The sequence below is a fragment of the Argopecten irradians genome, chromosome 1, assembly GCF_041381155.1.
Source record: "Argopecten irradians isolate NY chromosome 1, Ai_NY, whole genome shotgun sequence".
NCBI lineage: Eukaryota > Metazoa > Mollusca > Bivalvia > Pectinida > Pectinidae > Argopecten > Argopecten irradians.
This window is the reverse complement of record NC_091134.1, coordinates 69,138,171-69,164,066: the sequence shown is the minus strand read 5'-3', so window position 1 is coordinate 69,164,066 and position 25,896 is coordinate 69,138,171. Positions and strand designations below refer to the sequence as shown.

The window sequence follows — 25,896 nt, the reverse complement described above, 5'->3', positions numbered from 1 at the left end:
GCATTGATCACCATAGGAAGAGATAGGACTGCGTGGTTAGGTCGTGAACATAAGTTTTATCTTTAAAGAAACATTCAGGAGCATTTTACATGGCAGTCCGGTAGTATGTACAAGGGCTTTTAATGGATTATGAAAGATTATACTGACACATCAAAAAGATTATACTGACACATCAAAAAACTTTATTGGTAAATCAGTAAAGAGGAAAACGAAAGGTCAAAATATTTGTGCCTGACTACATTTGGTACACCAACTCGTCAGCGCCTGAAATTAATTTATTTTTATTTGATATGTTTTATCTATGCTTTTATCAAAGTGGAGATAGCGTAAATTCTACATCACGGTGACATAAAAACACATTATCGAATACCGTAATCCAGGGCGGAGACCGGGGGCCTCTTTGGCAAGCATGTGTAGAATTGTTGGATATCACTAGTACTGTTAGGAGATTCCTCGACTTCACATCCCATTATTGTGTATTTATTTAATGCTGGAATGGATCAAACAAGGATGGCCAACACCGCCCCGAGGAGGTCTTCACGCATGCGCATGTATAAAAGGTCTGGGTACACCACAGCAGGTAATTCAACAGTTTAGTATTGCAGATACAATGCATTTCTAATTTAGATAAGTAGCTAATGTCATTATTAGATGGGCATAGCGTCCAAATCATAGTTATCTTTTGTTTGAGTTTTGTTCTAATTAACCATCAGCTGCTTACTTTAATTCGTACCCTTAACATAACCAACAGTGGTAGCGTACCGTGAACTAAGCTATGTAAATAATATTTGCTTCAATCTGGTTTTTTTTTTTTTTTTTTTTCGGGATGGTATCGTCTTGGTATTCTTTACCTATTGTTTACTTATATCTCAATTGTTTTTACAACTTCATGTATTTTTTCGTGCAATGTGATGTAAGGAACCATAACATACATTATCGCACCTCGGACAGAAATGTCCCCAAATGATTGGCGGAGAGCCGTCACGTGGTGACCCCCTATCACTTTATAGGGGGTCAGTAAATTTTATTATGGTGCAATATGGCGGCTCTCGCCCTCGCTTCAAAATTTAAACACATTGTCTTCAACTAAATATACCACTTCATTACCGTAAAATTATATATTAATGGTCAATTTTTGTGTAAAAATAACTTTAATCGTTTTAATACTTCAAATTACATGAAATACATTTTTTTAAATACGAGTTTAAACCCCTTCGCCAGTTTGAAAGTTGATGACGCGGCGAAAGTCAAACGTAACAATTCAAGCGTTTACTAGACTGTGATTATAAACAAATGAAGGTGTTCGTACCCACAGGGACCTGGCACGAAAAATTTTAACCAATAGTATACATATATATATTATAGTATCAAGGGTATGAACTCGGCGGTCGAGAAAAACGGACCTATTTTTTTTAAAACCGTGATTATTTTAATAAACGGGTTCTATACAACATTTACGGATATCTTACCTTAAAGAGAAATAATTTATTTTCCATTGAGTGCTTGATGAACAAAATTGGCCAAGTATTGACGGAAATTTACGTCAAATATGCTAGGTAGACATTTCCCTGTCCGGTCGAAATGTCGTCTCGGCTCTAATGGGCACCTGGGCACCTCAAAAACCAGGCCAAAATCACAAAATCTACGCTTGTGGTGGTAAACAGTACCCATAATTGTGTTCATCTACAATCTCCGTTGGAGGTGTCATTTGTTTTTCGGAATCAATTTATCGGCATAACTTTTAAGTGATTATCTCAGCAAAAATGCACAGATGATCAAGGAGATTGTGCTTAAAATGTTAGATGGATGTTTGTGTCACTCTTGTTTGTGATGCTTTCAATATACAGACGGTCTTGTGTCGTATTGAGGTAGGCCTACTGTAGGAATGTCGAAATTATTGTTGATTTATGAATTATTCATTATTCTTCTGCAGGTTCCTTATACAGTATATTCGAAAATTCTTGAAAGAAATACACGGATAAATATGTAGCCTAGGCCAATTATTTGTGGCGATTGTTTGTTATCATTCGCGCTAGTATGATTTCAGTTTGATTTCATTCAGATTCTTGACCAAACAGATAGGAAACAAAGAATTAATTAATCAAATAAATGGTCCTCGATGCGATAAATTCGTTATACAAGTCAGTTACTGACCCCCTATAAAGGCATAGAGGGTCAGTAAGATTTATAGGGGGCGAGGGCGTAGTTTGTGCCAAGTCATCGGTTGCTATAATATAAACCTTATTTGTAAATTTATCATTTTAACAACGCATTGAACAATAAAAGGCGCCAATATTCCTTGCCAGTGTTTGTGTCGGAAGTCTATGGTTATAACTCTGATACACATTTGTCCCTATAACCTTTTTTACCTACGCATTTATCCCTGTAAGCTTTTGTAACCTTTTGTGACCTACGCACTTGTCCTTGTAACCTTTTGTGACCTACACATTTGTCCCTGTAAGCTTTTGTAACCCTTTGTGACCTACACATTTATCCCTGTAACCTTTTGTGAATTTCACATTTATGCCTTTAACCTTTTGTGACCTACACATTTATCCCTGTAACATTTTGTGACCTGCATATTTATCCCTGTAAATTACCTTTATGACCTACACATTTGTCACTGTAACTTTTTGTGACCTATACATGTGTTCCTGTAAGCTTTTGTAACCTTTTGTGACCTGCACATTTATCCCTTTAACTATTTTTGACCTGCATATTTATCCCTATATCCTTTTGTGTATTGCACATTTATCCCTTTAACCTTTTGTGACCTGCACATTTATCCTTGTATCTTTTTTTGACCAACGCATGTGTCCCTGTAAGCTTTTGTAACCTTTTGTGATCTGCACATTTATCCTTGTAACCGTATGTGACATGCACTTTTATCCCTGTAACCTTTTGTGAATTGCACATTTGTCCCTGTAACTTTTTGTGACCTACATATTTGTCCCTGTAACCTTTTATGACCTACACATTTATCATGTAAAATTTTTTGTGACCTATACATTTGTCCCTGTAACTTTTTGTGACCTACACATTTGTCCCTGTAAGCTTTTGTAAGCTGCACATGTATCATTGTAACATTTTGTGAATTGCACATTTATCCCTTTTACTTTTTTGACCTGCACATTTGTCCCTGTAACCTTTTGTGACCTACTCATTTGTCCCTGTAACCTTTTGTGACCTACTCATTTGTCCCTGTAACCTTTTGTGACCGACACATTTGTCCCTGTATCTTTTTTGACCAACGCATGTGTCGCTGTAAGCTACTGTAACCTTTTGTGATCTGCACATTTATCCTTGTAACCGTTTGTGACCTGCACTTTTATCCCTGTAACCTTTTGTGAATTGCACATTTGTCCCTGTAACTTTTTGTGACCTACATATTTGTCCCAGTAAGCTTTTGTGACCTGCACATTTATGCCCGTCACTTTTTGTGACCTACACATTTATCCCTGTAGCCTTTTGTGACCTACACATTTATCCCTGTAACCTTTTGTGACCTACACATTTGTCCCTGTATCTTTTTTGACCAACGCATGTGTCGCTGTAAGCTACTGTAACCTTTTGTGATCTGCACATTTATCCTTGTAACCGTTTGTGACCTGCACTTTTATCCCTGTAACCTTTTGTGAATTGCACATTTGTCCCTGTAACTTTTTGTGACCTACATATTTGTCCCAGTAAGCTTTTGTGACCTGCACATTTATGCCCGTCACTTTTTGTGACATAAACCTTTATCCCTGTAACCTTTTGTGACCTGCATATTTATCCATGTAACCTTTATGACCTACACATTTGTCTCTGTAACTGTTTGTGACCTATACATTTGTCCCTATAAGCTTTTGTAACCTTTTGTGACCTGCACATTTATCCCTGTAACGTTTTGTGATCTGCACATTTATAACTGTAATATTTTGTGACCTGCACATTTATCCCTATAACCTTTTGTGACCTGCAAATTTATCCTTGTAACCTTTTGTAACCTGCACGTTTATCCCTGCAACCTTTTGTGACCTGCACATTTACACTGTAACCTTTTGTGACCTACACATTTGTCCCTGTATCTTTTTTGACCAACGCATGTGTCCCTGTAAGCTATTGTAACCTTTTGTGATCTGCACATTTATCCTTGTAACCGTTTGTGACCTGCCCTTTTATCATTTGTCCCTGTAACTTTTTGTGACCTACATATTTGTCCCTGTAAGCTTTTGTGACCTACACATTTATGCCCGTCACTTTTTGTGACCTACACATTTATCCCTGTAGCCTTTTGTGAATTGCACATTTATCCCTTTAACCTTTTGTGACATAAACCTTTATCCCTGTAACCTTTTGTGACCTGCATATTTATCCATGTAACCTTAATGACCTACACATTTGTCTCTGTAACTGTTTGTGACCTATACATTTGTCCATGTAAGCTTTTGTAACCTTTTGTGACCTGCACATTTATCCCTGTAACATTTTGTGACCTGCACATTTATTACTGTAATATTTTGTGACCTGCACATTTATCCCTATAACCTTTTGTGACCTGCACATTTATCCCTGTAACCTTTTGTGACCTGCACGTTTATCCCTTCAACCTTTTGTGACCTGCACATTTACACTGTAACCTTTCGTGACCTACACTTTTACCCTGTAAAAACATTTGTAACCCGCACATTTATCCCTGTAACCTTTTTTGACCTGCACATTTATCCCTATATCCTTTTGTGAATTGCACATTTATCCCTTTAACCTTTTGTGACCTGCACATTTATCCCTGTAACCTTTTGTGACTTGTACATTTGTCCCTGTAAGCTTTTTTAAGCTTTTGTGACCTACACATTTGTCCCTGTAAGCTTTTTTAGCTCGCCAATTTCGAAGAATAGGGGGAGCTAATGTTGTCACCCCGGCGTCGGCGTCAGCGTCGGCGTCAGCGTTGGCGTCCCATTTCACGTTAAAGATTTTGAATAAATTTCTGTTTCGTCAATTGTTTAAGCTTAAGTCATCATAAATGTTTATGATTTTATTTTCCTAATGTGTATGGATGCTGAATGTGATAATACAATCAATTTGGGGCCCTTTAGGGGTTGTTTGAGTCTGTTAATTTGTCATATTTCCATGTTAAAGTTTTTGAGCAAGTTTCTATTTTGTCAATTGTTTAAGCATAAGTCATCATAAATGTTTATGATTTTATTTTCCTAATGTGTATGGATGCTGAACGTGATAATACAACCAATTTGGGGCCCTTTAGGGGGTTTTTGAGTCTGTTAATTTGTCATATTTCCATGTTAAAGTTTTTGAGCAAGTTTCTATTTTGTCAATTGTTTAAGCATAAGTCATCATAAATGTTTATGATTTTATTTTCCTAATGTGTATGGATGCTGAACGTGATAATACAACCAATTTGGGTCCCTTTAGGGTGTTTTTGAGTCTGTTAATTTGTCATATTTCCATGTTTAAATAGTATACTTGAACATCAACTTCTTCTGAATAGGCGAGCTTTGCTGTTCTTCAACAGCTCTTGTTTGAACTACACATTTATCCCTATAACCTTTTGAGAAGTGCACATTTATGCCCGTCACTTTTTGTGACCTACACATTTATCCCTGTAGCCTTTTGTGAATTGCACATTTATCCCTTTAACCTTTTGTGACATAAACCTTTATCCCTGTAACCTTTTGTGACCTGCATATTTATACATGTAACCTTTATGACCCACACATTTGTCCCTGTAACCTTTTGTGACCTACACATTTACCCTGTACAAATTTTTGTGACCTGCACATTTGTCCCTGTAACCTTTTGTGACCTACACATTTGTCCCTGTAACCTTTTGTGACCTACACATTTATCCTTGTAACCTTTTGTGACCTGCACATTTGTCCCTGTAACCTTTTGTGACCTGCACATTTGTCCCTGTAACCTTTTGTGACCTGCATATTTATCCTTGTAACCTTTTGTGACCTCCATATTTATCCCTGTAACCTTTATGACATACACATTTGTCCCTGTAACTTTTTGTGACCTACACATTTGTCCCTGTAAGCTTTTGTGAGCTGCACATGTATCATTGTACATTTTGTGACCTGCACATTTATCCCCGTAATCTTTTGTGAATTGCACAATTATCCCTTTAACTTTTTTTGACTTGCACATTTGTCCCTGTAACCTTTTGTGACCAACACAGTTGTCCCTGTAACCTTTTGTGACCTACACATTTGTCCCTGTATATTTTTTTACCAACGCATGTGTCCCTGTATATTTTTTTACCAACGCATGTGTCCCTGTAAGCTTTTGTAACCTTTTGTGATCTGCACATTTATCCCTGTAGCCTTTTGTGAATTGCACATTTATCCCTTTAACCTTTAGTGACATAAACCTTTATCCCTGTAACCTTTTGTGACCTGCATATTTATCCATGTAACCTTTATGACCCACATATTTGTCTCTGTAACTGTTTGTGACCTATACATTTGTCCCTGTAAGCTTTTGTAACCTTTTGTGACCTGCACATTTATCCCTTTAACATTTTGTGACCTGCACATTTATTACTGTAACGTTTTGTGACCTACACCTTTGTCTCTGTAACCTTTTGTGACCTACACATTTGTCCAGGTAACTTTTTGTACACATTTGTCCCTGTAACTTTTTGTGACCTACATATTTGTCCCTGTAACCCTATATAACCTTTTGTGACCCACACATTTATCCCTGTAACCTTTTGTGACCTACACATTTATCCCTGTAACCTTTTGTGACCTACACATTTATCCCTGTAACCTGTTGTGACCTACAGACAGTATTTATGCTTGTAACTTTTGTAATCTAAATATTTATCCACGTAACTTTTTGTAACCTACATATTTATCGACGTAACTTTTTGTAACCTACATCTGCCCTGCAGGTAGGGCGTTAGAATTGTACCTGCTGCCCCTATTGCATGATCGTAAAAGGCGACTAAATTTAGGATCTTTTCTTTTCTTTTCTCTACTAACTGACTTTATCCTTCCTAATGCCTCCCTTGGCACCGCCTCACTTTTGGCCTTGAGTTGAGCGTTTGCCCCTGCAAGGAAGGCTCTGGGTTCTGTCCCCTGGCTGAGACACACCAAAGTCTATAAAAGTGGTAGTTTCTGCTCCTGCTTAGCGCTCAGCATACAGGGAGGGGGACGACTGGTTCGCCCGTTGTCGGTATAATGTGACCGGGTGGGGTGTGTTGCTTGGTGTCTTCGGCGGCATGCTACAGTGATATAGCACTATATATTATATAAGGGCAACAGTTTCACTATACAAGAAGACACTACATGAATATACCGCAGTCTCCCAAAACACGCACCTCGCACAACATACACGCAACACATAGCATGCATGGGAGACCGTCCTTATATGACCATGGCTGTTAATAGGACATTAATTAATCAAACAAACAAATGTAACCTACATATTTATTCTTGTAACCTTCGTCCTTTATCCATGACCTACAAGTCTATATTTAGTTCTCTGCTGTTTTTATTGGACCGACATTTACTGTACATTTACCAGCGATACCGTGTTTATTTACTGTGATTCTAAATACAAACCAATAACCAAAGGATAGTGTTAGATTGGCATTGTGTTTCTTACTAATTAGTATACAGAATATGAAAATACAACAATGAAACTATTTAGTTATAACTATTTGCGACATGTACGCGTGGCCTTTGTTAATAGACTATGGTATGTTTGATTAATCGATATCAAATTGGAGATAAAACACACTTATCGACGCTCAGAAGGTTTTTTTACGTACAATGAAGATTTATCTGTGTGTTGTGATCCCTGTCTGATCAAGTCTCGTACGGCATTATCGGGACGGGAACTGACCCGCAAAATAATTTGATTAAAATCAAAAATCAATTAGCGATACCGGGACTAATTGTGATTCCTTTGTTGTACCACACACATTCACGGTGCCAAGTATAAACCAGTCTACTGACTCCGTCCGTCCAGGGTGGCGTGTAACAGTCACAGGAGTTTGTGGAAATCAATGTATTTTACAACATTCAATAAATTAAAGATGCTCCATCACAAAAAGAGCATAAACAATACTCATCATTTTAAAAATTATTGGTTTTTAATCGTGTATATATATGTCTAATTAACATAAAAAATAATATCAAAAATTTATTTTGCTTTTGGTGCATGCGCAATCCGTATAGAACATAGTGCCACGGATTTTTTTCGGGGTGCAATTAATTATTTTTAATATTTTTATCTTGAAGTAAAATTCGAACCTCAAACTTTTCAATGGTGGTAATGGTGTAAAATAAGTAACTTTTGTAACGGGAAAAATACTAATTCGTCTTATCCTGTTTTTGATAGAGAAAAAATGTAACATTTGTCAACTGTGAAGCTTCTTTAACGTAATATCCAGTAAGTTTTCAAAATGTCAGAACTGACATATACATACAGTTAGAATTATATTGCGACTCGGAAGCGGCGAGCTAGTGGTAGAATATCGGACACCCAGTAGTTATAAGTTTTATAAACTCATCATGAGCAACACTAAGTATTCACACAAACACAGGTATGCTCTGGGATCGTGAATTTAAATACATGTACCAGTATCAATTAATCAAGTATTTCAAACCTCCAAAATCCAAATTTGATGCTTGCAGGATTTGAAATATCTTTTTGTTTCGGTAGTGTAATAGGATTTGTCGCCGCGTTTCTTTGTCTCAGTGTGTCAGACCCCTGCGTCCAATGGTAATACATATCTCATCGCATTGTGTCAGACCCCTGTGTCCAATGGTAATACATATCTCTCTATCCGACGATAGTAATCTAATTAGGGTGTATGATTACGTGTTCCGGAGTCATTATACCAGTTCGTCCGGCTGGAGGTCGTATGGAGTTCTACATTGCCTGAAAAATAAGAAAAATGGATATTTACTCTATACTCGCCGAATGTAAGTAGAAAGCATATCAGTATTATTCCCTTCAAGTGAGTATATTGTAATGATGTTAAGTGTATGACGCTATATCATTAATTCTCTAGCTCTGGACCGCCAGATTCTAATTATTGCGTGTAAACTATGATAACTGTGCAGATTCATTTCGCTTTTTTTTCTCTGTCTGACGCAGTGATAGTCGACTAAGGTGCGGCGGCGGGAAAGATAACGACCGCGTTATAAAAATTAACATTTAATTTATCTAAAATAAAATTGTTCAGAAGGCCATAATAAGTGTAGTATTAACGGTAAGCTAAGAACTTTTGCGACTCTACAAAATTGTCATTCTCGTTATACCTTCCCTCTTGAAAATGAAAAAAAAAAACGTTTTGTAAATGTAGCGGGTCTTTAAACATGTGTGAACCACGTGTTTTGTGAAGCCTTGTTCCATGTTCCTCTAAATATGATGTCATTTGGCCTTTAATAGCCAGATAATGTATACAATTGTGTGTTCTTTTCAAGAACATGATCACCAGGCTTAATAAACTAGAAACGTGCACATGAGGTAGCATAGATATACATTCATTTCAATTAATTCAACAACCTTAAGCACAACATGCCCATAATATTGAAATCATAAAAGTGCAATTGAATGCGATATTTGATGAGATTAAAGCTCCAGCCCGTGACTTGTGTAAATAAAGCAGTGTCACTGTTGAAAATCTATCATTTTAAATGAGCATGCGTTCATTATCAGTTGTCGGAAATCTCTCCCACTGTTCGCCATTTGTCACCAACTTATAGAAATCAGAACACAGTGTTCTGTTATTGGTAAACAGCGAGATTAAGTCTGTAGTGTCAGGAATCAATTCCAATCTACCTGAGCTTTAGACAGGTAAAATACTAAACTCAACCGTCTTAATTTACATGTACAAACTGTGACGGCATTTATGGTAATTACGCATAAAACATGATTATTTTTTACTTTTCTAAAATTTTAGTGAAAATTTTGTAAATTTCTGGATTTTACCCTAAAGTCTGTGTTCCAGTTTAAACACTTGTGATAGTTGTGACGTCACTAAGATAGGTTTACCTGGCCGTGTGTAATTTGTCATTAACGTACGAGAGGGTAAGCAGGTGGTAGTTAGGTGGTGAGGAATGCAGACTTAATTTGTGTGGAACTTTTTGTGTTCAGGGATAAATACCATCGATCTGTCAATGTGCAGCTCTATAACGTAGATATATAAGTATACAGTCAATGTTGCTGCACAGTCAGTATTATGAGGCAGGCGTACAGTTAAATGTACCGTCAGTTGTACCGTCACTCCCTCTAGGTGTAGGACATGCGAGCGAACATGGATATATCTCTATAAAGGAGCTGTTTCTATAAGGTAGGTACGGCTACTTTTGTGTCAGCACCGCCTAATTAATTACGATCATATTACGAGATACTTTTCAGCATGGAAATTACATTATACAGCTCGTTTTCTGTTCTCCATCAGTCGCTATAAGCTTAAATATTCTTTAAAGTGCTATTTCACTGAACATGCTGCCAAAGAAACAGAATGCAAGAAGCACACTCGACCAGTTAAGTACATAGTACTGACAACGGATGAAACAGTCTCCATGTGACTTGCCAACTGTGTTTTGCGACCTTGGAATGATGTGCTTCATATCAGAGATTTAATCAAATAGTATTATTACTTAAATCTATGGTCATATGATATACGGTAAAATGTAACAGATTCTATATTTATGTTGCATTAGACTATGATATACAGTGCATTGTAACAGATTCTACATTTATGTTGCATTAGACTATGATATACAGTGCATTGTAACAGATTCTACATTTATGTTGCATTAGAATATGATATACAGTACAATGTAACAGATTCTACATTTATATTGCATTAGACTATGATATACAGTTCATTGTAACAGATTCTACATTTATGTTGCATTAGACTATGATATACAGTACATTGTAACAGATTCTACATTTATGTTGCATTAGACTATGATTTAAAGTACATTGTAACAGATTCTACATTTATGTTGCATTAGACTATGATATACAGTACATTGTAACAGATTCTACATTTATGTTGCATTAGACTATGATTTACAGTACATTGTAACAGATTCTACATTTATGTTGCATTAGACTATGTATTACAGTACATTGTAACAGATTCTACATTTATGTTGCATTAGACTATGATGTACAGTGCATTGTAACAGATTCTACATTTATGTTTGCATTAGACTATGATGTACAGTGCATTGTAACAGATTCTACATTTATGTTGCATTAGACTATGTATTACAGTACATTGTAACAGATTCTACATTTATGTTGCATTAGACTATGATTACAGTACATTGTAACAGATTCTACATTTATGTTGCATTAGACTATGATATACAGTACATTGTAACAGATTCTACATTTATGTTTGCATTAGACTATGATGTACAGTGCATTGTAACAGATTCTACATTTATGTTGCATTAGACTATGATATACAGTACATTGTAACAGATTCTACATTTATGTTGCATTAGACTATGATATACAGTACATTGTAACAGATTCTACATTTATGTTGCATTAGACTATGTATTACAGTACATTGTAACAGATTCTACATTTATGTTTGCATTAGACTATGATATACAGTACATTGTAACAGATTCTACATTTATGTTGCATTAGACTATGTATTACAGTGCATTGTAACAGATTCTACATTTATGTTGCATTAGACTATGTATTACAGTACATTGTAACAAATTCTACATTTATGTTGCATTAGACTATGTATTACAGTACATTGTAACAGATTCTACATTTGTGTTGCATTAGACTATGTATTACAGTACATTGTAACAATTCTACATTTTGTTGCATTAGACTATGATATACAGTACATTGTAACAGATTCTACATTTATGTTGCATTAGACTATGATATACAGTTCATTGTAACAGATTCTACATTTGTGTTGCATTAGACTATGTTACAGTACATTGTAACAGATTCTACATTTATGTTGCATTAGACTATGATATACAGTACATTGTAACAGATTCTACATTTATGTTGCATTAGACTATGATATACAGTTCATTGTAACAGATTCTACATTTATGTTGCATTAGACTATGATATACAGTACATTGTAACAAATTCTACATTTATGTTGCATTAGACTATGATATACAGTACATTGTAACAGATTCTACATTTATGTTGCATTAGACTATGATATACAGTTCATTGTAACAGATTCTACATTTATGTTGCATTAGACTATGTATTACAGTACATTGTAACAGATTCTACCTTTATGTTGCATTAGACTATGATATACAGTACATTGTAACAGATTCTACATTTATGTTGCATTAGACTATGTATTACAGTACATTGTAACAGATTCTACATTTGTGTTGCATTAGACTATGATATACAGTACATTGTAACAGATTCTACCTTTATGTTGCATTAGACTATGATATACAGTACATTGTAACAGATTCTACATTTATGTTGCATTAGACTATGATATACAGTACATTGTAACAGATTCTACCTTTATGTTGCATTAGACTATGTATTACAGTACATTGTAACAGATTCTACATTTGTGTTGCATTAGACTATGATATACAGTACATTGTAACAGATTCTACCTTTATGTTGCATTAGACTATGATATACAGTACATTGTAACAGATTCTACATTTATGTTGCATTAGACTATGTATTACAGTACATTGTAACAGATTCTACATTTATGTTGCATTAGACTATGATATACAGTACATTGTAACAGATTCTACATTTATGTTGCATTAGACTATGATATACAGTACATTGTAACAGATTCTACATTTATGTTGCATTAGACTATGATATACAGTGCATTGTAACAGATTCTACATTTATGTTGCATTAGACTATGATGTACAGTGCATTGTAACAGATTCTACATTTATGTTGCATTAGACTATGATATACAGTACATTGTAACAGATTCTACCTTTATGTTGCATTAGACTATGATATACAGTTCATTGTAACAGATTCTACATTTATGTTGCATTAGACTATGATATACAGTGCATTGTAACAGATTCTACATTTATGTTGCATTAGACTATGATATACAGTACATTGTAACAGATTCTACATTTATGTTGCATTAGACTATGATATACAGTACATTGTAACAGATTCTACATTTATGTTGCATTAGACTATGATATACACTGCATTGTAACAGATTCTACATTTATGTTACATTAGACTATGATATACAGTACATTGTAACAGATTCTACATTTATGTTGCATTAGACTATGATATACAGTGCATTGTAACAGATTCTACATTTATGTTGCATTAGACTATATGATATACAGTTCATTGTAACAGATTCTACATTTATGTTGCATTAGACTATGATATACAGTTCATTGTAACAGATTCTACATTTATGTTGCATTAGACTATGATATACAGTGCATTGTAACAGATTCTACATTTATGTTGCATTAGACTATGATATACAGTGCATTGTAACAGATTCTACATTTATGTTGCATTAGACTATGATATACAGTTCATTGTAACAGATTCTACATTTATGTTGCATTAGACTATGATATACAGTGCATTGTAACAGATTCTACATTTATGTTACATTAGACTATGATATACAGTACATTGTAACAGATTCTACATTTATGTTGCATTAGACTATGATATACAGTGCATTGTAACAGATTCTACATTTATGTTGCATTAGACTATGATATACAGTGCATTGTAACAGATTCTACATTTATGTTGCATTAGACTATGATATACAGTACATTGTAACAGATTCTACATTTATGTTGCATTAGACTATGATATACAGTTCATTGTAACAGATTCTACATTTATGTTGCATTAGACTATGATATACAGTGCATTGTAACAGATTCTACATTTATGTTGCATTAGACTATGATATACAGTGCATTGTAACAGATTCTACATTTATGTTACATTAGACTATGATATACAGTCATTGTAACAGATTCTACATTTATGTTGCATTAGACTATGATATACAGTGCATTGTAACAGATTCTACATTTATGTTGCATTAGACTATGATATACAGTACATTGTAACAGATTCTACATTTATGTTGCATTAGACTATGATATACAGTACATTGTAACAGATTCTACATTTATGTTGCATTAGACTATGATATACAGTACATTGTAACAGATTCTACATTTTGTTGCATTAGACTATGATATACAGTACATTATAACAGATTCTACATTTATGTTACATATAGACTATGATATACAGTACATTGTAACAGATTCTACATTTATGTTACAATAGACTATGATATACAGTACATTGTAACAGATTCTACATTTATGTTGCATTAGACTATGATATACAGTACATTGTAACAGATTCTACATTTATGTTTGCTTAGACTATGATGTACAGTGCATTGTAACAGATTCTACATTTATGTTGCATTAGACTATGATATACAGTGCATTGTAACAGATTCTACATTTATGTTGCATTAGACTATGATATACAGTACATTGTAACAGATTCTACATTTATGTTTGTTAGACTATGATGTACAGTGCATTGTAACAGATACTACATTTATGTTTGCATTAGACTATGATATACAGTTCATTGTAACAGATTCTACATTTATGTTGCATTAGACTATGATATACAGTACATTGTAACAGATTCTACATTTATGTTGCATTAGACTATGATATACAGTACATTGTAACAGATTCTACATTTATGTTGCATTAGACTATGATATACAGTACATTGTAACAGATTCTACATTTATGTTGCATTAGACTATGATATACAGTACATTGTAACAGATTCTACATTTATGTTGCATTAGACTATGATATACAGTACATTGTAACAGATTCTACATTTATGTTGCATTAGACTATGATATACAGTACATTGTAACAGATTCTACATTATACATAACAGATTCTACATTTGTGTTGCATTAGACTATGATATACAGTACATTGTAACAGATTCTACATTTGTGTTGCATTAGACTATGATATACAGTACATTGTAACAGATTCTACATTTATGTTTGCTTAGACTATGATGTACAGTGCATTGTAACAGATTCTACATTTATGTTGCATTAGACTATGATATACAGTGCATTGTAACAGATTCTACATTTATGTTGCATTAGACTATGATATACGGTACATTGTAACAGATTCTACATTTATGTTTGCTTAGACTATGATGTACAGTGCATTGTAACAGATTCTACATTTATGTTGCATTAGACTATGATATACAGTGCATTGTAACAGATTCTACATTTATGTTGCATTAGACTATGATATACAGTACATTGTAACAGATTCTACATTTGTGTTGCATTAGACTATTGATATACAGTGCATTGTAACAGATTCTACATTTATGTTGCATTAGACTATGATATACAGTTCATTGTAACAGATTCTACATTTATGTTGCATTAGACTATGATATACAGTTCATTGTAACAGATTCTACATTTATGTTGCATTAGACTATGATATACAGTTCATTGTAACAGATTCTACATTTATGTTGCATTAGACTATGATATACAGTACATTGTAACAGATTCTACATTTATGTTGCATTAGACTATGATATACAGTACATTGTAACAGATTCTACATTTATGTTGCATTAGACTATGATATACAGTACATTGTAACAGATTCTACATTTATGTTGCATTAGACTATGATATACAGTTCATTGTAACAGATTCTACATTTATGTTGCATTAGACTATGATATACAGTTCATTGTAACAGATTCTACATTTATGTTGCATTAGACTATGATTTACAGTACATTGTAACAGATTCTACATTTATGTTGCATTAGACTATGATATACAGTACATTGTAACAGATTCTACATTTATGTTGCATTAGACTATGATATACAGTTCATTGTAACAGATTCTACATTTATGTTGCATTAGACTATGATATACAGTACATTGTAACAGATTCTACATTTATGTTGCATTAGACTATGATATACAGTACATTGTAACAGATTCTACATTTATGTTGCATTAGACTATGTATTACAGTGCATTGTAACAGATTCTACATTTATGTTGCATTAGACTATGTATTACAGTACATTGTAACAGATTCTACATTTATGTTGCATTAGACTATGTATTACAGTACATTGTAACAGATTCTACATTTGTGTTGCATTAGACTATGTATTACAGTACATTGTAACAGATTCTACATTTATGTTGCATTAGACTATGATATACAGTACATTGTAACAGATTCTACATTTATGTTTGCTTAGACTATGATGTACAGTGCATTGTAACAGATTCTACATTTATGTTTGCTTAGACTATGATATACAGTACATTGTAACAGATTCTACATTTATGTTGCATTAGACTATGATATACAGTTCATTGTAACAGATTCTACATTTATGTTGCATTAGACTATGTATTACAGTGCATTGTAACAGATTCTACATTTATGTTACATTAGACTATGATATACAGTACATTGTAACAGATTCTACATTTATGTTGCATTAGACTATGATATACAGTACATTGTAACAGATTCTACATTTATGTTACATTAGACTATGATATACAGTACATTGTAACAGATTCTACATTTATGTTACATTAGACTATGATATACAGTACATTGTAACAGATTCTACATTTATGTTGCATTAGACTATGTATTACAGTGCATTGTAACAGATTCTACATTTATGTTACATTAGACTATGATATACAGTACATTGTAACAGATTCTACATTTATGTTTGCTTAGACTATGATGTACAGTGCATTGTAACAGATTCTACATTTGTGTTGCATTAGACTATGATATACAGTACATTGTAACAGATTCTACATTTATGTTGCATTAGACTATGATATACAGTACATTGTAACAGATTCTACATTTATGTTGCATTAGACTATGATATACAGTACATTGTAACAGATTCTACATTTATGTTGCATTAGACTATGATATACAGTACATTGTAACAGATTCTACATTTATGTTACAATAGACTATGATATACAGTGCATTGTAACAGATTCTACCTTTATGTTGCGATAGACTATGATGTACAGTGCATTGTAACAGATTCTACATTTATGTTGCATTAGACTATGATATACAGTTCATTGTAACAGATTCTACCTTTATGTTGCATTAGACTATGATATACAGTTCAATGTAACAGATTCTACATTTATGTTGCATTAGACTATGATATACAGTGCATTGTAACAGATTCTACCTTTATGTTGCATTAGACTATGATATACAGTTCAATGTAACAGATTCTACATTTGTGTTGCATTAGACTATGATATACAGTGCATTGTAACAGATTCTACCTTTATGTTGCATTAGACTATGATATACAGTTCAATGTAACAGATTCTACCTTTATGTTGCATTAGACTATGATGTACAGTGCATTGTAACAGATTCTACATTTGTGTTGCATAAGACTATGATATACAGTACATTGTAACAGATTCTACATTTGTGTTGCATTAGACTATGATATACAGTGCATTGTAACAGATTCTACATTTGTGTTGCATTAGACTATGATATACAGTGCATTGTAACAGATTCTACATTTATGTTGCATTAGACTATGATATACAGTGCATTGTAACAGATTCTACATTTGTGTTGCATAAGACTATGATATACAGTACATTGTAACAGATTCTACATTTGTGTTGCATTAGACTATGATATACAGTGATTGTAACAGATTCTACATTGTTGTTGCATTAGACTATGATATACAGTGCATTGTAACAGATTCTACATTTGTGTTGCATTAGACTATGATATACAGTGCATTGTAACAGATTCTACATTTGTGTTGCATTAGACTATGATATACAGTGCATTGTAACAGATTCTACATTTGTGTTGCATTAGACTATGATATACAGTACATTGTAACAGATTCTACATTGATGTTGCATTTGACTATGATATACAGTACATTGTAACAGATTCTACCTTTATGTTACAATAGACTATGATATACAGTGAATTGTAACAGATTCTACATTTATGTTGCATTTGACTATGATATACAGTACATTGTAACAGATTCTACATTTATGTTGCATTAGACTATGATGTACAGTGCATTGTAACAGATTCTACATTTATGTTTGCTTAGACTATGATGTACAGTGCATTGTAACAGATTCTACATTTATGTTGCATTAGACTATGATATACAGTGCATTGTAACAGATTCTACATTTATGTTGCATTAGACTATGTATTACAGTACATTGTAACAGATTCTACCTTTATGTTGCATTAAACTATGTATTACTGTGCATTGTAACAGATTCTACCTTTATGTTGCATTAGACTATGATATACAGTACATTGTAACAGATTCTACCTTTATGTTGCATTAAACTATGTATTACTGTGCATTGTAACAGATTCTACCTTTATGTTGCATTAGACTATGATATACAGTACATTATAACAGATTCTACATTTATGTTGCATTAGACTATGATGTACAGTGCATTGTAACAGATTCTACATTTATGTTGCATTAGACTATGATATACAGTACATTGTAACAGATTCTACATCTATGTTGCAATAGACTATGTATTACAGTTCATTGTAACAGATTCTACATTTATGTTACGTAAGGCTTTGATATACAGTTCATTGTAACAGATTCTACATTTATGTTACAATAGACTATGCTATACAGTGCATTGTAACAGATTTTACCTTTATGTTGCATTAGACTATGTATTACTGTGCATTGTAACATATTCTACATTTATGTTACGTAAGGCTTTGATATACAGTACATTGTTACATATTCTACCTTTATGTTGCAATAGACTATGATATACAGTACATTTTAACAGATTCTACATTTATGTTGCATTAGACTATGATATACTTCGGAATTCGACCGAGGGACATATTAGTGGTGTACATATCAACAGCATTAGGAGAAAATCCTGGTTGGTGATGCCTGTTACGTTTTAAACCTGTGAAGTTGTCAGTTGTAAAAGGACATTTGATTGAGATCCGCATTAACAGGGTACACATGTTAACATCAATGGCGCTTTTATACCCAATATTATAGTCTGATATTGGGTCCACACGGTGTGTTTGATGGGCGGTAAGATCTAATAAAAGAACCACCGACCGGGTGTAATTTAAATAAACGTTTAAATGATCGACCACCAGAGTAAATAAAGAAAGTAAACATGAAGTGTAGACCGTATAAGTTTAGGAGATAATACCAGCCATTTACAGTAAATAGTAGTACTTACCGTAAGTTGTTTCACCGACTCCGTTAATATCTTACAAATAAATGTGTTAATGTTCAAACACCATTATTGGCTAATCTGAATAAAAAAATAAGTGAATACTCCTAGGTTGTGATGGTATCATACATATTAACATGCCGAAGGGACACGATATTACATGTTTTAGACCATTGGCGGTCGTGACTGATGTTGACTGATGTCCAATATACAGACACGTTGGTACACTTGACGAAGATTGGGGGAATGTTGTACAGTCGATTTCACGGTCTTACAGGGAAATTGTAACTGCTATCATCAAAATATCACAAGAAATTTTAGATTGAACTGGATTTGATTTGTTTTTATCGTTATGAAACAGAACGCTAGCTTTTCTGGGACAAATGGTTCTTTTATCATTATGCTGTTAGGAACTATTACTTATTGATGACAAAAGATTTTGGATACACAATTGTGGGTCAAGGAATAATCCTTATCAATTAGTATGAGAGGGATTTTGATCGGATGAAGACAGATCGGGTATCAATTGATGATTTAGTGAAACATTACATATCAACCATGAGACAATATATTACTCCAATCTTATCAATCATATGTTCCATACATAAGTTTGTTTATTGTATTTTATGAATATTTTGAAACGGAAATATGACATAAACTGTTGAAAATGTTATTACGCCTGATATCTGTTTATTGTAACTTGAAACGATTTGTGTGTGTCTGCTGAATGGCGACGGAACAAAGCTTTGTGTCACCAGCATGAGCCATATTATCCACAAACGGTATTGATTTAGGAAAACAGTAGACAGAAATAATCCTCTTATCTTTGTATGCATGAAATAAAGTCCTACGGTCAGCAATACATTGCACCATCACGAATCATTTCCATACCTACTGTATATGACTGGACAGATAATAGACAGTTTGCATTGTACCAGATTTACTTTCATCTTATTAAAGTCCTTATCCAACAATTCCATCAACGTTACCTTGTCCAACAATTCCATCAACGTTGCTTTTTACTGTCTATTTTCAGGTTCAAATGATGATGTCCTAGGCACTTCGGGTTCGATAAGGAGGCGTGCGCAGTCAGCTTCAGCTACTTCCGGACGGATGTTGCATCGGCGAAGAGGCCGAACGCGGCCATTAGGACTAGTGATGCTGGATAGCCGCTTAGAAACCCAGGTAGAAAAGGCCGCGTTTCAAACTAATCTTCGGATACTGACACAGATGATCGGTCAGCAGAAAAGTCAAGTTTTCGCCCGACCAAACACCCCTGTTCACGACGAAGCAACACAGCATGCTATACAAAGTAAAGCCTATCAGATCATCAACAATGCTACAACGTCCTGTTACCATAACAAAATCCGAGACCGGGTAGTGAGTGCTAGAGGAGAGAGAAGGTACGGCCAGGTATGTGCCAGACAATCATACACTGGCGATAAATGTCAGCAAATGTCACACTGCGAAGTACTAGGATCATATTATTGTAAAGACTGTACTCAGATCCGCAAACGAAGCAAGAGTGCGCACCAACAAAGTAAAAACTTTCCAAACATCGACGTTCACCCTCGGTCGTTAGTGGCTCCAGAGAAACTGGAAAAACTCTTAATAAAAATCCCGCAAATGGACACAGTAAATATTCCGACTAAAACACGGCCAAGTGAGGAAAACGGAGGCAACGTAATTTACACTGGAAATGACATATACTCCCGACTTCGGGAGACACACAAGCAGCATGGAGGTCGGGTGTTTGGACAGAAGATTAAATCGGTGCCAAAGAGCGCAGGTCTGTTACCTCCAAACTTGTTTGAGGAGGAACGAAAGAGGAGAAGATCGCTAAATCTCTCTCAACAGAAAACATTGTTAGCTGTTCCGAAAGCGAACACACATATGATCCGCTTTGAGATTCCTAGTTCACGATGAATTTAACAGATACCTTTTACAAAAATCATTTTTAGCTCACCTGGCCCGAAGGGCCGGTAAGCTTATGTCATGGCGCGGCGTCCGTCGTCCGTCGTCCGTCGTCGTCCGTCGTCCGTCTGTCCGTCAACATTTCATTTAAATCGCTACTAGTCATAGAGTTCTGCATGGATTGTAACCAAATTTGGCCACAAACATCCCTGGGGGAGGGGAACAGAACTTGTATAAATTTTGACTCTGACCCCCCGGGGGCAGGAGGGGCGGGGCCCAATAGGGGAAATAAAGGTAAATCCTTTAAATCGCTACTAGTCATAGAGTTCTGCATGGATTGTAACCAAATTTGGCCACAAACATTCTTAGGGGAGGGGGAACAGTACTTGTATAAATTTTGGCTCTGACCCCCCGGGGGGCAGGAGGGGCGGGGCCAAATAGGGGAAATAGAGGTAAATCCTTTAAATCTCTACTAGTCATAGAGTTCTGAATGGAATGTAACCAAATTTGGCCACAAACATCCTTAGGGGAAGGGGAACAGAACTTGTATAAATTTTGACTCTGACCCCCCGGGGGCAGGAGGGGCGGGGCCCGATAGGGGAAATAGAGGTAAATCCTTTAAATCGCTACTAGTCATAGAGTTCTGCATGGATTGTAACCAAATTTGGCCACAAACATCCTTGGGGGAGGGGGAACAGAACTTGTATAAATTTTGGCTCTGACCCCCCGGGGGCAGGAGGGGCGGGGCCAAATAGGGGAAATAGAGGTAAATCCTTTAAATCTGTACTAGTCATAGAGTTCTTTATGGAATATAACCAAATTTGGCCACAAACATCCTTTTTGGAAGGGGAACAGAATTTGTATAAGTTTTGGCTCTGGTCCTGCGGGGGCAGGAGGGGCGGGGCCCAATAGGGGAAATAGAGGTAAATCCTTTAAATCGCTACTTGTCATAGAGTTCTGAATGGTATGTAACCAAATTTGGCCACAAACATCCTTGGGGGAAGGGGAACAGAACTTGTATAAATTTTGGCTCTGATCCCCCGGGGGCAGGTGGGGCGGGGCCCAATAGGGGAAATAGAGGTAAATCCTTTAAATCGCTACTAGTCATAGAGTTCTGCATGGATTGTAACTAAATTTGGCCACAAACATCCTTGGGGGAGGGGGAACAGATTTTGTATAAATTTTGGCTCTGACCCCCCGGGGGCAGGAGGGGCGGGGCCCAATAGGGGAAATAGAGGTAAATCCTTTAAATCGCTACTAGTCATACAGTTCTGAATGGAATGTAACCAAATTTGGCCACAAACATCCTTTTTGGAAAGGGGAACAGATCTTGTATAAATTTTGGCTCTGGCCCCCGGGGGCAGGACGGGTGGGGCCCAATAGGGGAAATAGAGGTAAATCCTATAAATCGCTACTTGTCCTGGAGTTTTGCTTGGATTGTGACCAAATTTGACCATAAACACCCTTGTGAGAAGGGGAACAGAATCTGACCCCCCGGGCGCAGGAGGGGTGGGGCCCAATAGGGGATTTAGAGGTTAATATTAAAATTCCTTAAGAAAAGAAACAATGAACCTGTATTCAGAACATTACTTGGCATTACAAACCATGTGAGCGATACAGGCCCTCTGGGCCTCTTGTTGTTTAATCAATTTTATGTTCACAATATATCACGCAGAGCAAGGAAAGACATTGAGAAATCCTTGACAGTTAAATGGTGATTTTCCCGACCGCTTTAAGATTCCGGGACTGTCTTTATAATTCGTCCATTTTGTGACGTTATTAGCAAATTTTCTCTTGGAAATGAAGTAGAGTAGTAAAACGATCACTACCGAACTATTTAGGATAAGTATAGAGTACTTAGACGAAGGGTAAAACACATATTATTTTTCATATTTCTTCTGATATCAAGGATTAGAATGTAGAATGAGCGTTGTTATGTATATTTATGTAACACATTTATACAAATATGTGTTTTGTAAACATCGAACCCATTTTTCATATGTCAAAAAAGTAGATGCATAATTGAACATTTGCCAATAATAAAATGTGCATTTATAAATAAGACAAGGTAATGTTTTAACTCAGAATTGATCAAATGCCTTGTTTATCCCGTACAATTCCTGGAATATAATAATCTGGGCACATGCAGTTTTAGGGTTACTTCTTATGCATGTTTAGGGTAAATTATTTCTGGTGAACCCTATGTAAACACTAGAAGTATGAGTACACAGAGATGTTAAGGATCTAATCTACGATCCTGACCTCAATCACGTGTCGGATCATATTTTATAAAGGTAGAATTCGCACATTTCTAAACTCAGCCTCCAGAGTATAATTGAGCATTAGAATGCCATTTTAATAGTGCTATATCATTGAAGCATTCCACCGAAGACACCAAGCAACATACCCTACCCACATTATACTGACATCGGGCGAATCAGTTAATTTTATATCATCACTTTAACATTTCTAACTGAAGGAACCACCTTTGTCTTGTGACCATCCCTTAATTGTCTTTGATGATAATGTGTCCTTCATAACTGTTGTAACCACAACCTGGTATTTTATCAATTTTTACGTATTAACATTTTTAAGTGAAGGGACCACTTTTCTCTTATGGCCAAGCTCAAGTTTTCTCTGATGATATTTATGCTCTTGATAAAATAAATTAAAATGAAATCGGTATGTATTGTATTCGGTTACACTTCACACCAAAGGTATATTTTACAGTTTATATGGCATTATTTCTGTACTGAATATATGTAAGCACCAACACATGTCCATGGTAGGGGAAGTAACTCTAAATAAATGGTTTACGTTTACATGGGTTGTTACTCCAAAGTTCACATAAAGGGTATATATAGTAATATTTATCTTACCTATACCGTACTCTAGGCCTGGTGGCTAAAAGTAATTTGGCCGACTATAAGTATACATCATGGTCTTTCAGTTGACTGTTAATGTTCATTTGCTTGGAAATGTAAACATATAAATCATTGCAAAAATAAATGTGTTGAAAGAAAGAGCACATCCAAGCGTGAATCATATACAATGTACACTACACTGATTCATCCATTATACTAACTTCTAGAGCAGAGAGTTTTATCATTGTGATAGCGTCTGACTTTATAAAACCATAAACAGGAATTTATACATGAGACATATACGGATACTTTTCTTTTAAAACTAAACATAAAGACTTAGGAAGAGGAATGTGTTCAAGACAAATAGGTAAACAAACTAAGTTTCTTTTCTGTTTTGTGTTTATGTTTATAATTTTTAAAAGTCAGACGACAACAACAACAACAACAACAAAAAATAAAAAACGTAGCTAGCGTCTTGCGTCTAAATTGTGTTTTAATGTGTTTTTCATACAAGCAGCTTAACGTGATATATGTTTTGGAGATCTTTGGTGAGCCATGATACTAGTTAATATACAAACAAGCAGCTTAACGTGATATATGTTTTGGAGATCTTTGGTGAGCAATGATACTAGTTAACATATAAACAAGCAGCTTAACGTGATGTATGTTTTGGAGATCTTTGGTGAGCCATGATACTAGATAATATACAAACAAGCAGCTTAACATGATATATGTTTTGGAGATCTTTGGTGAGCCATGATACTAGTTAACATATAAACAAGCAGCTTAACGTGATATATGTTTTGGAGATCTTTGGTGAGCCATGATACTAGATAATATACAAACAAGCAGCTTAACGTGATATATGTTTTGGAGATCTTTGGTGAGCCATGATACTAGATAACATATAAACAAGCAGCTTAACGTGATATATGTTTTGGAGATCTTTGGTGAGCCATGATACTAGTTAACGTATAAACAAGCAGCTTAACGTGATATATGTTTTGGAGATCTTTGGTGAGCCATGATACTAGATAATATACAAACAAGCAGCTTAACGTGATATATGTTTTGGAGATCTTTGGTGAGCCATGATACTAGATAATATACAAACAAGCAGCTTAACATGATATATGTTTTGGAGATCTTTGGTGAGCCATGATACTAGATAACATATAAACAAGCAGCTTAACGTGATGTATGTTTTGGAGATCTTTGGTGAGCCATGATACTAGATAATATACAAACAAGCAGCTTAACGTGATATATGTTTTGGAGATCTTTGGTGAGCCATGATACTAGATAATATACAAACAAGCAGCTTAACGTGATATATGTTTTTGAGATCTTTGGTGAGCCATGATACTAGATAATATACAAACAAGCAGCTTAACATGATATATGTTTTGGAGATCTTTGGTGAGCCATGATACTAGTTAACGTATAAACAAGCAGCTTAACGTGATGTATGTTTTGGAGATCTTTGGTGAGCCATGATACTAGATAATATACAAACAAGCAGCTTAACATGATATATGTTTTGGAGATCTTTGGTGAGCCATGATACTAGATAACATATAAACAAGCAGCTTAACGTGATGTATGTTTTGGAGATCTTTGGTGAGCCATGATACTAGATAATATACAAACAAGCAGCTTAACATGATATATGTTTTGGAGATCTTTGGTGAGCCATGATACTAGATAACATATAAACAAGCAGCT

At 34.9% G+C, this 25,896-nt stretch overlaps 1 protein-coding gene across 4 annotated transcripts; it reads left to right on the top strand.

Moving 5' to 3' along the window:
- The first annotated feature begins 341 nt into the window (after nucleotides 1–341).
- Nucleotides 342–24,646, top strand: LOC138306764 (uncharacterized). 4 transcript variants are annotated; one of them, XM_069247239.1, is made up of 2 exons: nucleotides 342–580; nucleotides 20,430–24,646. In XM_069247239.1, the coding sequence occupies exons 1-2, from the start codon at nucleotides 496–498 to the stop codon at nucleotides 21,317–21,319; spliced, it is 975 nt and encodes a 324-aa protein (XP_069103340.1). In that variant the 5' UTR covers nucleotides 342–495; the 3' UTR covers nucleotides 21,320–24,646. The 4 variants fall into 4 exon arrangements, with proteins under 4 accessions (XP_069103340.1, XP_069103349.1, XP_069103364.1 ...); XM_069247248.1 differs by lacking the exon at nucleotides 342–580 and adding an exon at nucleotides 8,839–8,939; XM_069247263.1 differs by lacking the exon at nucleotides 342–580 and adding an exon at nucleotides 9,683–9,816.
- Nucleotides 24,647–25,896: the final 1,250 nt, after the last annotated feature.